Here is a 14,098-nt window from a genome sequence, read left to right as displayed (position 1 = left end):
AAAGATAAGTTATTCCTCGATTTCCTTAATTCAATATTTTTATAGTTTCTTTTTTTAAAAAAAGATACCCGCCATCCTATTTTCCTATTTTCTCTATTATCGTACATACAGTCACTCGCAAAAGTATCCGATTACATATCATAGAATATTTTTATGAATATGCTTCCAATGTATATATTATAACTTGTATGCATAAAACATTTTTTAAAACACATAGAAATGTTCGAATACTTCCGTGAGTCGCTTTAAATCTTTATAAAGCTAAATCTAAGATGTGAACTTACCTTGCGTGGAGGCGGAATGGGATTACCCAAACCATGATCCGAACACATAGAGCTTAACGATTCGCTGCTACGTCCGTTGCTCAATCTCGACGAATTGATACCGGATGGGGCTGGAGGTGGAGGATTCCTCGGCCTCTGGAGCGTCGAGCTGTTTACTTTGTCCGTACCTAACGATAACAGAGAAAACCGAATAAACTTGGAGAACAGATTGGATGGGAAGGTTCCAAATTTACCCGAACTAGACGGCAGTTCGTAGAGGAGTTTGCGTGAATATTCAAACGCACCGTGTCCCGTTGAAGAATCTCCACTGGGCGATCTTTTATGATGCTGACTGTTTAATGTATTTAACGCATGTGGTAGAGTATGTAAAGAATGCCCAGCTAAGATCGGTTCGCTCGTTGTACGGCTATGCGTTGACGCTGCTAAAGACGCGGACGAAGGTAGTGTACCGTAATGAGAGGAAGGTATACCACCTGTACTTCCGGCCGGTGGTGGCGGCGGCGCTACACGCTTCTTCAGTGATCCATGAATATTGACCGAAATATCTGGAGCCATGGGAGCAGGTACTGAAAAAGCAATAAGATTTTAATGCACAATTTGCAGGTGAAAGTGTAATATACAATAACTACTATGAAATAGATTAAAATAGAAGAGAACGACGCGAAACCACGGCAAATATCACACGATCGATTCTGTTTGGCTCGACTCTTTGAACTAACGATATCTGCACGGTATTCAATGCTAATTCGATATTAATTTAATACGATATCATACCAACAACAGGTTTCCTCGATTGAGGTGGTGGTGGTGGGGGCATTTGTTGCCTATTCGTCGAGGAACTTGGGGAAGAACCGCTTTGCAGGCTGTCGCAAGTGCTACTTCGACTACGTAAAGTCACTGGTGAATCTCCCGATCCGGTACCACCACCACTACCACCACCACCTACGTAAGAAGGCGGCCTACTGCGAGACTTCTTTTCAGGTGTTAGACAGCCATTCTAAAATAAACGCGTATGAATTGTTAAAACAAATGATTTCAATAACTTCTAGTCTTATTATTCTTTAAACATACCCTGTCTTCTATTATCGTTTCATCGTCAGAAAGATCAGTAGATCCTTCGTCGTGCGAAAGATTCCAATCGATGTTAACATTATCAAACAATGTTTTCTGTCTTTGTAGAGCATGACTCAACTGAGGACAATGAAACAGTTAACTGTTATTGTGTGTACATACGTACGATATTGTTATACAAATTAGATGGCAATTGTTTGATGCGTTACCAGTTCTTTACATGTGTGGTGTCCCATTTCCTGAGCAATGTCAAGCGGGGTTTTATCCTGTTTATTTCGGTGTGTTGGATCAGCGCCTGCCCGTAGTAACAGCTTCATTGCCTCTGCTCTGTCGTGTCGTGCACAAAGATGTAACGCTGTTTCTCCGTCGATCGTAGTCCTATCTATACCACCCGTCGACATGTTCTGCACTAGGAAATCTATAATATGCAAACTGTTTCCCATTTCGCGTAGAATCGCTAAATGTAAAGCCGTCTCGCCCAGATCCTACAGGAAAACAACGTATAATATAAGTTCTGACAAGTTATCATTTTTGGAATTACTAACATCGATTGAAACAAGTTGTTTTTATGAGAGATTTTTGAATGACAGATTTATTCATTTTAATGCAATTGTATTGTCGTATTCGAGGCTTGACAAATTTTTAATACGAGCTCATTTTTTTATATAAATAAATATAAATAAATTCCATTATATTTTTTTGACATTCTATGTTTTCGCGCAAAATATTTTTACTTGAGATAATTAGCGTTCCATATCGTATCTTTTATTTTTCATTTTCAATTCGATTAAAAAAATCGTACCGAGGTAGGCAAGGGTGCTGCTAAATCCACATTTTCAGCATAGACTTGTAAAAGTTGTTGCAGGTCGCGATTATTAACAGCGTGTTCCAAATCAGAAAGGAGATCTCGTTCATCTGCGCAAGTGTTCATTACGTATCTCTTATCCACATACTTGGCTCTTATAAATTCGTATCTTTCTTCCCTAAATCACACGAATGAAACACAGAGTTTAATCACAGAGAAACTATATGAAAATTCATACTGATATAAATGCAAATAAATCTGGCTCGCACATACATCGTTGAAGTTGGCGTTGGCTTGTGATTATGATGCAATGTAGCCTCCATCACTTCGTTAAACGCCTGATTGGTCATGTGCCGTGCAAGAAGTAACTGAGCAGTACCAACGTTGTCTAACGTTAAGGACTGTATTCTGGATATGTGCACTCCTAAGTCCCGGTGAATTCCACTACATTCTATGCATACGATTATGCCAAAATTTGTAGAGAGCCATGTAGCATCTATGGAACGGAGAAGGATCCCATTAGTTTTATATTTTTACAAATCATCACCGAATCATGTTCATAGATACTATATACAAAATTTACCATTTTGCGATGAACAGTCGCAGCATTGATCGTTTCCAGGTAACCTCATGACACATCGTATTACAGCCTGTTGAAGTTCGACTAAACTTGGATTTCCCGTGCCAGCCTCTGCCTTGCCACTGGCGTCGAATGCTCGAAGCAGGGCACGTTCCTTGCAGTTTACCAAAACGGACATCCACGCTCTCTGGTCTGCTTCATCTTCCGCTTGAAAGTGATACGTCCTGTTGTCTGCAACGAACGAACGTCAGGTACAGATATATCAATCAAGTATAAGTACAAATATATTTCGTTATATTTTGAATTATTTGTGTAACAATATCTGAACACGAGGTGTCCAAACGCTTATGGATACTAGATATCTATTTAGGATTGTTGGAAATCTCGCCTCGAAACCTCATCGTCGATAGCTTAACAGTTCAACTTACAACTAATGAGATCGAAACCCCGTTTGTCATCCGGTACTAGCTTGATTTGACATGTTAATAAATTCACTCTCGTTGGTGGTTTATTCTCGTCCGCGTGACAGATATCTAGATAGCCTTCGGCTTGAACCGCGCAACGTCTCTTTTGCCAAACTCTCCTCATTTTTCCTTCGCTTTTCTTTAGAAGATGCCCGGACCTGGTAACGCCGTGTTGCTTATCTCCTTGCAGCTGGTGAAGCGAATATCCTGCATTTGCGTTTACATTTAACTGGAAATCGCACAATGATATATTGTCAATTGTTGATACGATACATTAAACATTTATATAGATTGCTTTCCCAATGAACCAACAGGATACGCGAATATCCTATGGAAATTGGCTAATTTACCTCTTTGTCGCAACCTGAACTTCTAAGCAGATTCCTCAGTTCTGTTAGTCGCCTTCTCTCCTCGTCTTGCGTCTGCCTGATCTTTTGCAATTTCACGCTCAGGTCCGCCACGTACGAGCCAAAGTGTTCGATGGTTTTTAGGCCGTCTTGAAAGTAACTGTAGAATACAGAAACGATGTAGAACGTAAAAGGCTATCTAATTTTCTTTTCTAGTTTATCTTCAAAGATTTTAAAGGACAGAAAGAAGGGTATTTAAAGAACGTTTCGAAAGAGATGTTCCTATATCATGGAATAAAATTTAGATAATTCAGTTTCTAACAGAGAACGAAAGGTATCGTTGAGAATCGTGTTACTGGAGAGATTTGTTGTAATTCTCGAAAAATCATATTACGTACAGCGTTGTTAAATAAAATATCGCACTTACTTTGTTTGTGCATGGTAATATTCGACTAGATGCTGAAGCAGTTCAATCCCTTTCTTCGTTTTGATCTCGTTCACTTTTATAAGATACTGCGAAACAGAAACACACGACGCATATAAGAATATCACAATTTACATCTACATAATATAACATCATTTACATATTAATTTTCAGAATCTTACATTACTACTTCCTTCGCCGATATCTCGAAATCGATAAATAGAAATTACTTTGCTTGTTCCTTGATTGCCTACGTATTACGATTTCTCTTTTTTTTTTCCTTTCTTATCTGAGAACAGTTCATTGGAAATTGATGCAAAGGAATTAATCGAAGATCGTTCGGTGGAATAAACTATAATTTACGCAAGGACGTGGCGCCTACCAGTTAAAAATAATTTCGCGTTCTGTCTTTGTTTTCCCAGTAATTAATCTGTAGTTTGCCCTTGCATGCATAATCAGCGCAACATGTGAACAACAAGCGGTAATCTACTTGGAAATTTCCAGGTTTCCATCAATCTCCGATCGTGACTCATCAAATTAATTTTTGTTCGTCCGCGAAACCTCGTTTGTAAGAACGTCTGCGGTTTAAAAGCCCGAGGACAGCAAACTAATTCCATTCGACAAGCTTGAAATTCGAGATTCTAACGAGGGCAAAGATCGAGAACGTATCGTTCGAAATTTCGCGATGGAAAATTAGTTCTTCGAACGTTCAAAGCGCAAAATTCGAAATCGAAGCTTTAACGTGCTTCTGATGTCTAAAGTTTCGTTCTTTCTTTTCTTTTTTTTTTTTTGTTCCAAAGCGATTAGAAAAGAAGGCGTTTCCCTCGTTGAGTCGGTTTGTTCCGCAGGCCAGAAAAATCACAGCGATCGTCGCGTAATAAGCATGCAACGTGAACGTATTATGGTCGGCTGTTGCAGATCTGTTTCGGCGGCCTCACCTCGCACATTTGCAATTGAAACAATCTTCTCTCCTTCTCCATCTCGTCGGCGATCTCGGCCGGCGTCACTTCCGTTCGAATGAGGCCAGCCTCTTTCGCGTGCTGCTTCTTTTCCTTCTCGATTTTCGCATATTTAGCCTCGTAATCTTTCCACGCCTTTTCGAACGGCCTTTTCAAGTCGCCTTTCACGCCTCGCAGATCACCCTTCAGCACCGAGTCCAGGGGAAACATCACGATGTTGTTGATGTTCTGCATCTGTTCAACGAGATTTCAGATTAACAGCCTGTTATCCTTGTTATTTATTTCATTTAAAGTAGCGCCAAGCATTTCCCGTTCTCGTCGCTGGCGATTCATCGCGAGACACGCGACAAGATTATAAATAAAAAAAAGAAAAAAGAAAGAAAAAAAGGGGGGGCAAAGTGTAAAATACAAGGCTAAAGTTACAAACTTAGTATTAATATAATTATAATATAATCATATATTAAATATATTAATTTAATTATATTAATATAATTACATACTATATAATAATATTATATAATAATAAAATATATTAATATAATTTAATTATATTAATTATATTATATTATATAATATATAATATATAATAATATAATATAATATCATATTATTATATAATATTATTATATAATACATAATTATATTAATTTAATATTTATATATTATATATTATGTAATATATAATAGTAATAGAAATAATGATGCAATAATAATACAGTCAATTACGTATTAATTATATAACGAGTTGAATAAATAAATAAATAAACAAACCTAAGCTCGAATCGACATGATACAGCGCCATTGTAATCGACTACACAAATTAACATCAATTTTGAGAAAATAAAAAATCCCGCGATACCCTTTTTACGGTCTAGTCGCCTTTATGGCGAGTGAATCTCGTTTGGAAGACCAAATTTAACCTCGCATTGGTAAACGTTACCACACTCGAGAAGATGATGTACACAGGCGGAATACAGTCGCAGTGATTGCACTTATTTGGCTCAATTTTAGTCACGGGATGAGAGCGTGTTCAGCTTAGCGCGGCGAATTCCAAGTCTGGTGAGAATAACTTGCTCTTTCCTCTATGGAAAACAGCCGCTGTGGTCTTCCATCGAATACTTAATCGAACATGGTTTTCAAGAAGAACCGACGAACCTCCAACGCGCAATTTTCATCGGTCTAACCGTTGTCGATTCGTTACCGATTGTGTAATTCTGATTTTGGAAACGACGAATGGAAGAGGAACACGAGCAGCGTATTAGGAGGCAGATCAGCGCGACGTTTGGAAATTTGATTCCTTCGGATGTAAATCGAGGTGGTAGGAAATTTCAGCAACTGGCAAGAGAACTGACTTTTACGACGGTCTGACATTTAAATATCTTGAAGATACTCGAAGAATTCAGAAAATTTGATACTTAGACGCCGAGGCGAATAAAATCGAGAATTTCGACTTCGGTGAAAAATTCGATAAAAGCGAGTTATATCGAACCTGTAGACGCGATTGCGAGGTAACATAACCAATTAAAAACGGAACACGTTTGTGGTAGAAAACTCGAATGGTAGAACCGTATACTCCGTTGATGGAAGTTGTAACGTATCGAGATATTGGAATATATTTACTTTAATATTAGGTTGTCCGTTCAGTGTCTTTCTTTTACAGACACGTCTTTTACAACGATGTATCTTTATACAAACATGAAACCTAATCCGTCGAACGTTGTAATCTTCATCTTGATAGAAGGAAATGAATCATACGTAATTCGATAAAATAATATGAAACGAAAAATGTTGTGCATCCATTATTTCCTTATAAAACGAAAGAAACTTCTCGGACGACCTAACAATAAGACATTCGTCGTTAAACCAGCGTCGAACGTAAACGTATAGTTGGTCGGATCGAAAGATTGTTATAGAATCGCGTGTGAAGATGTTGACACGAACCAGAGTTTTCATGAGAGCGCTCAATTCCTTCGTGACGACGGCGAACTTTAAGAAAGCAGCACCGATATCCGGTTCCTGTTCTTTCAAGGCTGCATCGCCGAGCCTTTCCAGAGCCCTTCCAAGGTACACTTCGTTATCGACATGAGCTGTAACACAAAAAACACACAAACATCGCCATTTATCTCTGATTAATTTTCTGTGTAATTTCTCACACGGTAAAAACCTCTGCTACGCAAAGTCGGATTATCGAAACATTCCACCCTTTGCTCGCTCGTTATCCGCGTCGTTGTTTCTTTACTACCGCAACTTTTTTTATTATGTTAACACTTTACCGACCGCTAACGGATCAACTGCGTACGCACGTCCGATCGGTAGTTCGGGCGCAGATTCTCCCTGGCGCTGGCTCTGTTTCGGTTTAGACTCTCCGATACCATTCTTTTCGTTCATCGCGAACGATAAGTTTTTCAAATCGGTATAAAACTGTGGGAGTTTACAAAACAACGCAACTGACGCAACCGAGCAAAGTACCTTAGTACTAAATAACAAATTACTGTTCAAATAATGAGAAAAATTGTCGGCGACAAAAAGCCGATTAATAAGCTATCGGTCGGTAAGCGTCGGCGACAGAAAACCGATTACGACTATCGGTCGGTAAAGTATTAATACAACGTTAATAAGAAAGTTGATCTATCGTTAACTACTTGGACGTTGATTTTGCTGTGTGAGATTTTTATTCGTCGATATCCAACGTTTGGAAAACTTATCTCTTCGATTTCTTCGGATAATGTTTTCAACGAAGAACATTGGGCGTATCGTTTTCAGCGGTTTCGATTCGAAGATCCTAGACGAGTTCGCTTTTCATATTTTCATACTGCGCGGTGTATCGCATATATTTTCATATTTTCATCGCAACGTTGCTATAGCCGCGTAAACAGCCGCGGTATAATTATCGTTGCAGACGCAACGATCGGTTTTTCAGCTTAATTGTGCAAGCAAACGCACCAAATGCACGAAACGCACGAGACCAACAACACCGAGAAAAAAAAGAAAAAGAAAAGTGGAAAAGAAAAAGAAGGAAAGAGATTGGAACTTGTTACTCTAACGCGAATCTGTCACGAAACATACGTTCGTTATCTGTAAACTGCATCTTCTTCTTGCGCGTTAATACGCGATTCTAATCTGCGACTATCCAAATTTCGTAAGCCGTGTTCCTCTTTCTTCCTGCAACGTACGACATTAGCATAATTCTCGAGATCTCGACGATTTCTTCGCAGCTGTGCAATTAATCGCAGATCGAATTAATTAAGGAGGCGTGCACGAGAGTATACATTATGCAAATTTTACCTAAAGCTCGGGCAACTTTTTTTACACGAGAAGTTTCGCTTGAATTTTTTTCCACGAGCAGCGAGATCGCGCCATCTATCGAATATAATTGTGTAATTAGATTTGTCAAGGAACAGCGATCTCTAATTGTTAGCGTATCCCTGTATTCGAGTATTAATTAAAACGTCTTCGTCGCTGCGTCGAAGGTAATTTCGCCAACCAGGTCAGGTTATAGTTTCGAGTAAAATTAAAAAAATAAAAAAATAAAAAAAGAAAAGAAAAAGAAGAGAAAAAATCGGAGTGGAGAATTCGAAGCACGAATACTTTTGTCCGCTTCTAAAATTTCCCAGCAATTTTTCTCTCCATGTTCTCTACCTCTCTTATTAAAATTCTATTAATTTCAACGAACTAAGCTTCATTCGACAACGATATTCTCGGCGACAGGATATTAAATTCGTGACAGTGTTCATTATCGTTGTATGTTTCTGAATGTACAATATTCGTGTTAATAAGTTTATAATTACGTTTGGTAGCCAGCTGCTATATCAAACGCAGATTGTTCGCCTCAGTTACAGAATACGTTGAAATCACGAGATCCTCGGCTAAGAGAATACGTATTTCTATATAATTATTCTGTTTCCGAGTCGCGTCAAGCTGTATCGTATTTAACGTGACAAATGCAAGTCTGCGCTTGTTCTACGTCGATTTCCATATCTCCTTTCGTTTCAACGCCACAGCTATCGATTTATAACGCGTTTCTAAACGAACTGTAGACGTAAATAATTAATAACTACATCCGCGTATTTTATACATTTACGTATACGTTTTACCTCGTTCGTTTCTTCGCGTCACTTACGCACGTTAATCGGCCAACGTTATGCAAAAATCTGCCAACCTTCGACGAGCTGAATCCGAGCGAATTTAATTCGAGGATTTTCATTCGAGAAAAAAGGTAGCTTCGTTTCTTCCGGGTATATGTATTTTATCTATATTCGCGATAACGAGCGAGTCGGAACATTTGAGCCAAATAAATAAATAAATAAAACGTTTATTGCAACAGTGTCTGTCGAATTTCCAAATTTCCAATCGCGACACTCACCGTTTCCAGAGTTATGGATGGCTTTGATCGCTTTCTTCAGCTTCGTCAGACCATCTCTGTCGAAGTCCAGCGTCTGCAACAATTACGTAAAAAATTAGGTAAACTCCGTTCGACTCGTGATTCTTCTTATTGCGCGATGTGGATCGTACGGTCGAGTGAAAGGAGACACGCGCTTCTCCTTTATAATCATCGAACAATGGAAACAGGGTTATACACTGTTTGTTTCCATTGTGTCGACGTGTTACATTAAAAGTCGATTAATTGAGACCAACACCGTTGACCTTGAATCTTTTAAACCGCTCAAGTACGACCACGTAACACCGAGTGATTTATGTTTGACTCGCGGCAAACGCAACGGGAGAGCCGAATTCGATTTCAATTTTGATGCCGGATTTAGCGCGTGTGTTTTCTATTTAGAGACACGCGACAAGAGAGAATTTTTGCTACAACTGTAACGGAATGCATTTAAACGAATTTGTGTCATCGATCACTGGCGAAAAAAGATGCAGTATCGTCGGATGATATTTCGTTCGTAAGTATCTGCTTTATCTTAATTACACGCGTATACACGATAACGTAGATCGCACGTAGATAACAACATTACCGATAATTAGTACACGTTCGTCGACAACGTGTAAGACAATTAATCGTACAATTTTTCGCTATCGATAATGCTTGTCGGCGACAAAAATAAAAATCGAACCGTCGACAGTGATTATTGACGTAGTCGAAGAAAATCTGAATCATTCGCGATGATGGTTATTACTCGGAACAATGAAATACTAGTACTTTTTTAATCGTTTCATTTTTATTTATTCGTGTATCCGATTTATCGACAAGTAGCTTCGATTTAAATAGAAGATTGTGTTTCGGTCGATGGATCTTGCGCGAGAAACGTTTAAAAGAACCGTTATTTTGGATGTCTGATTTTAGCTAACGCTCATTCGCACGTTATAAACGCGCGATTTCTAAGCGAACAGAATCTCGGCCGAATTAATCTTCGTTACTCTCGAATAAAATTCATCTTTACGTTTTCGAAAATTTTATCTGCAAATGTGATTTCTATGCGCATTATCATTGCGCCATTGAGAACGAATAACGGCACGAGCTCTTTCTTTTTCTCTCTTTTTTTTTTTTTTCTTTTTACTGCAGTCAACCGATACCAAATTATCTGACGTCTTATCGTTATTGACTTCTGTTTCAGTTTCCGGCCCGTAATTTGCAGTATTGCGAATCGTTCGTTTTATTTCGGTCGAACGCTGCGATGACCTGTGCGAACGATCGCTCGAAAACGCTTCATCGTCAAGTGCTCTCCATTGTACGAAATACCCAATTTTCTCGCGATTTCTCTTAATGAAATACCTTCTTTGTACACTGTAATAATGGCATAGCCGAGCTCCTTATGCCAATCCTCTTGGGCTCTGTGCTGCTTCGACTTCGCGCTCGAACAATATTTTTCAACGAGTTTCCTTGTCCGTTTCGAAAACGAAAAACTTTTATTCTATTTTCTTACTTTCCCACGAGGAATCACGCCGTGCCCGCTTCTACGTGTAATTCTGTATGCACGTATACGACTAAATCGCTAATACTTATTGCACCATATGTTTACATATATACACGTATTATATACGGTAGATATAAAGAGGGAAAGGTAAAGGCAAACGAAGCAAAGAAATCATAAAGATAGAAAGGATAGTAAAGAGAAAGAATATTTATCGTGTACGTTGAAACGTATATCATAAAATATGAATTTGCTCTGAAATACGAAGAACAGCGAAATTCAATATTTACAATCCGGTTCGGCACGAGATTCCATGGGAAAGGTAGCTGTTGCGTATTATACCGACGTTTTTCGTCTGTACATCTCGTGCTCTGATACAAACGCAACCAGATGTATTTTTCATATATCAAACGATTTTATCAAAACTGTGAATTATTTCGGCCGCCTTTTCCGCCTTTTTGTACGATACGTACAAAGACGGAGTGGACGTATGTCCAATGGACTCGAGCGATCAGAAATTCCATGCGAACACCGTCGCCGACTGAGACTGCGCAGCCCACAGCGCCGAGTAACTTGCAAAATACACACGGAGCTACGTGCGCGAGTCTGATTTCGCGTACAGTAACACGGAGGATGGGAATAAAAATTTGCCCGGCAGGCAACAAACAGTTCCGCCGGTTCGATCAGGAAATTGCACGGGGATCCTCTGGCGGTGCTTGTAAGCAGCTGGCGAGGATATTGCCGAGGTCGAGTACGCAGCATCGAGGACGCCGCGAAAGGCCGACGCGCCGCCAGGAGGAAAAGCAACGACGACGAGAAAAAGGAATTGCCGTGCGCGCGGAGCGAGGCAACGATACATTTTATCGGCTCACGCTCCGTCGAGCAGAAGATTCGCCTATCTTCGTTCCACGCGCTTCTTATCGAACGATTTTTACGTTTCGCGCCGCGCTTTCACCATTTTCAATAAACCCGAACGCGAACAAGCAGAACCGTGGAAAGGGCAGAGAAAGATAGTCGGCGATGCGACGAAGCAAGTTGCGAATACAGCGGCGCTCGCCACTCTTCCAACACGGAAAACTCAAATACGTACGCGTACGTGTACAAGCAATTTAGCTTTGGCGAACGAAGGTCGGTGAATTCGATACGAATCCTACTTTGTTTTTCATTTTCTGCCTGTCGATGCTGTAGGATTCGAAGAACGCGGCTCTAAACTCGAATCCGACACTGATCTCGATCCGGTGGTAATTACAGATTTTCATCGCGTTCTTTAACCGCTTGTTTGAGTCCCAAGCAACGCGATCGCGCTGTTTAGATTTTGTGTCGAAAAATCGCAGTACGTTTGAACGCTACACGGACGATAATAATAATAATTTTTAATAATAATATTCAATAATTTTTATTGAATAAAACTTGAAATATTTATAAACTAATAGTACGCGTATATAATAATATAGATGTATTTTATAAAATAACAAATATGGCGAACGCTATTGCGCCGCTTGTTTCTTTTTGCAATGGCTTAAGACAAGCGCTATCGCGCTGTTCGTAATTTTTCAACCCTGTTTTTTCAAAGACCCCTGGCACTCAAACGGTTAAAACCTACTTTATCGTCCGATCGTGGCGATCGTCGCCGATCGCGAAACTTTTTTCACGTCTCGCGCTTATCGTTCGCTTTTCTCGTCTGTAATTTGCCTGCGAGATCTGCCTGGACGCTTTCTCGCGCGGTTTCGCGTCTCTTTCGAATCCACGCTCTTCCTTGTCGTCGAAACGATCACGCTTAAGCGGTAACCGCACTCCGCGCATCGCTTCGGACAACACTCGCCGAGAACGCATCGATTTCTACGGCTGAATCAATCGCCACAAACCGCGTTTTCGAAAGTATAGCGTACCAGAGCTCCTGCACGCGTGTTTCTTATATTCACGGATTTGAAAAGTGCCATGGCGTGGTTGTCGAACTTACCATCCGACGATATTATTATTCTTCAAACTTTCGACACGTCGTCGATAAAAGTCATCGGATTTCAGGCCACGATCGGTATCTCAGATAACGAAAAAGACGACTAGGTTACCTAACAGACAGACAGATAGCCACGTGCTATAGCATTTCAGATAAATGCTAATAAAAAAATGTTCGTCGAGAGACGTTGCTAGAGGGCAAGAATTTTTCGTTCGTAAGCAGGTGGAAAAATGACAATTTTTCGGCATCCTCCTTTGCGCGTGCGTTTAATACGAGCGATTATAAAATACTTCTTCGTTCCAATTTCGCGAATTTTATTTCGTCCGCCACATTCGAGTCGAGGCACCCATCTAAAGGTACGTGTTCGAATTGCTGCTATCTTACGATTGGACGAGCAATATTTCTGCTTGCGATCCTAATTCGACGGTGAAAGAAGCACACACACGTCTTTATATTAGACTGGCTCTTGTATACTCTCGATGAAAATTTTATTCGACGTTTCTTTCGCTATCAATCGCCTTCCTAGGATGGTTCCAGTTGGTAAAAGAAGAATCTGTGCAAAGTACGAGCTCGTTCGAGTAAGAGGGAAGCGCGCTCCTGGAGCCCCAAACGCTAAACTCTACTTACGTAAATGCACGAAAAACTCGATCATCTTCCAAGTTATCGATTATGTCGAAAAACATGTCGGATTATACGAAAAAGGTCGTAGATTTAGACAGGGAACATCTTTTATACTCTGTTACTTTCTTTCCCTTTTCTTTCTTCTCGACACACGAAAAAAGAAATGGTAAAATTACTTCTCTAATCTTGAAAATTTTCCTACAAGAAACAAATTCTTTTTTCTTGATCAACAAAAGCTAAAAACAACGTGTAATTTTGATTCCCATCGCTGAAGAATCATCCCGTTTAAAGAACATTGTTCGTTCTACAAAAGAATTGTGTTCGTTAGTGGACTTTTCCCTTACCCAATCGAGCTGGTATTTTTTCACAGCTCGTTCTCTCGTTAATTGACCCTGAAACCCAAAACCTTGGAAAGAATTTTCATCAAGAATAAATAAGAGGCGTTCTAGCGTATACATATTGAACTCGATTCCATCGCTACGGTAGAGGCGCGCGCTCGCAATCCTTATCGATCCCGATGATAACAGCGTACGAGAGAAGCTTCGAATGAAAAAAAAGAGCGAAAAAAGAAAGAAAGAAAAAAAAAGGAAGAGAAGAAGATGGCAATTAAACCCTCGATTTTATATGCGAATGTATGAGAACGCGATGAATCTCAGAGGCGAACGCTTCGCTCGGTGGAGTATCTGAAATTGAAATCTCGTTTCTGTATACGAGCTTGTCTA

At 39.8% G+C, this 14,098-nt stretch overlaps 1 protein-coding gene across 14 annotated transcripts in view; it reads right to left on the bottom strand.

The window, feature by feature from the left end:
- Nucleotides 1-14,098, bottom strand: part of LOC126925866 (arfGAP with SH3 domain, ANK repeat and PH domain-containing protein) — a 53,897-nt gene that overhangs the window by 10,624 nt on the left and 29,175 nt on the right. For 7 of the 14 annotated variants that reach the window (XM_050741870.1, XM_050741865.1, XM_050741905.1 and 4 more), the window contains 14 exons: nt 9,298-9,370; nt 6,876-7,021; nt 4,914-5,168; nt 3,979-4,064; nt 3,555-3,711; nt 3,169-3,433; nt 2,744-2,971; nt 2,434-2,656; nt 2,158-2,338; nt 1,565-1,840; nt 1,356-1,475; nt 1,059-1,281; nt 518-850; nt 285-451 (listed from right to left, as the gene is read on the bottom strand). In XM_050741870.1, the coding sequence (XP_050597827.1) occupies nt 285-451; nt 518-850; nt 1,059-1,281; nt 1,356-1,475; nt 1,565-1,840; nt 2,158-2,338; nt 2,434-2,656; nt 2,744-2,971; nt 3,169-3,433; nt 3,555-3,711; nt 3,979-4,064; nt 4,914-5,168; nt 6,876-7,021; nt 9,298-9,370 (2,733 nt within the window). Of the gene's footprint in view, nt 1-284; nt 452-517; nt 851-1,058; nt 1,282-1,355; nt 1,476-1,564; nt 1,841-2,157; nt 2,339-2,433; nt 2,657-2,743; nt 2,972-3,168; nt 3,434-3,554; nt 3,712-3,978; nt 4,065-4,913; nt 5,169-6,875; nt 7,022-9,297; nt 9,371-10,659; nt 11,098-14,098 lie in introns of those variants that run through there. The other 7 variants (XM_050741896.1, XM_050741934.1, XM_050741886.1 and 4 more) reach the window with 3 other exon arrangements.

This window comes from Bombus affinis, chromosome 2, assembly GCF_024516045.1.
Source record: "Bombus affinis isolate iyBomAffi1 chromosome 2, iyBomAffi1.2, whole genome shotgun sequence".
Lineage (NCBI taxonomy): Eukaryota > Metazoa > Arthropoda > Insecta > Hymenoptera > Apidae > Bombus > Bombus affinis.
This window is presented reverse-complemented; position numbering and strand designations above follow the sequence as displayed.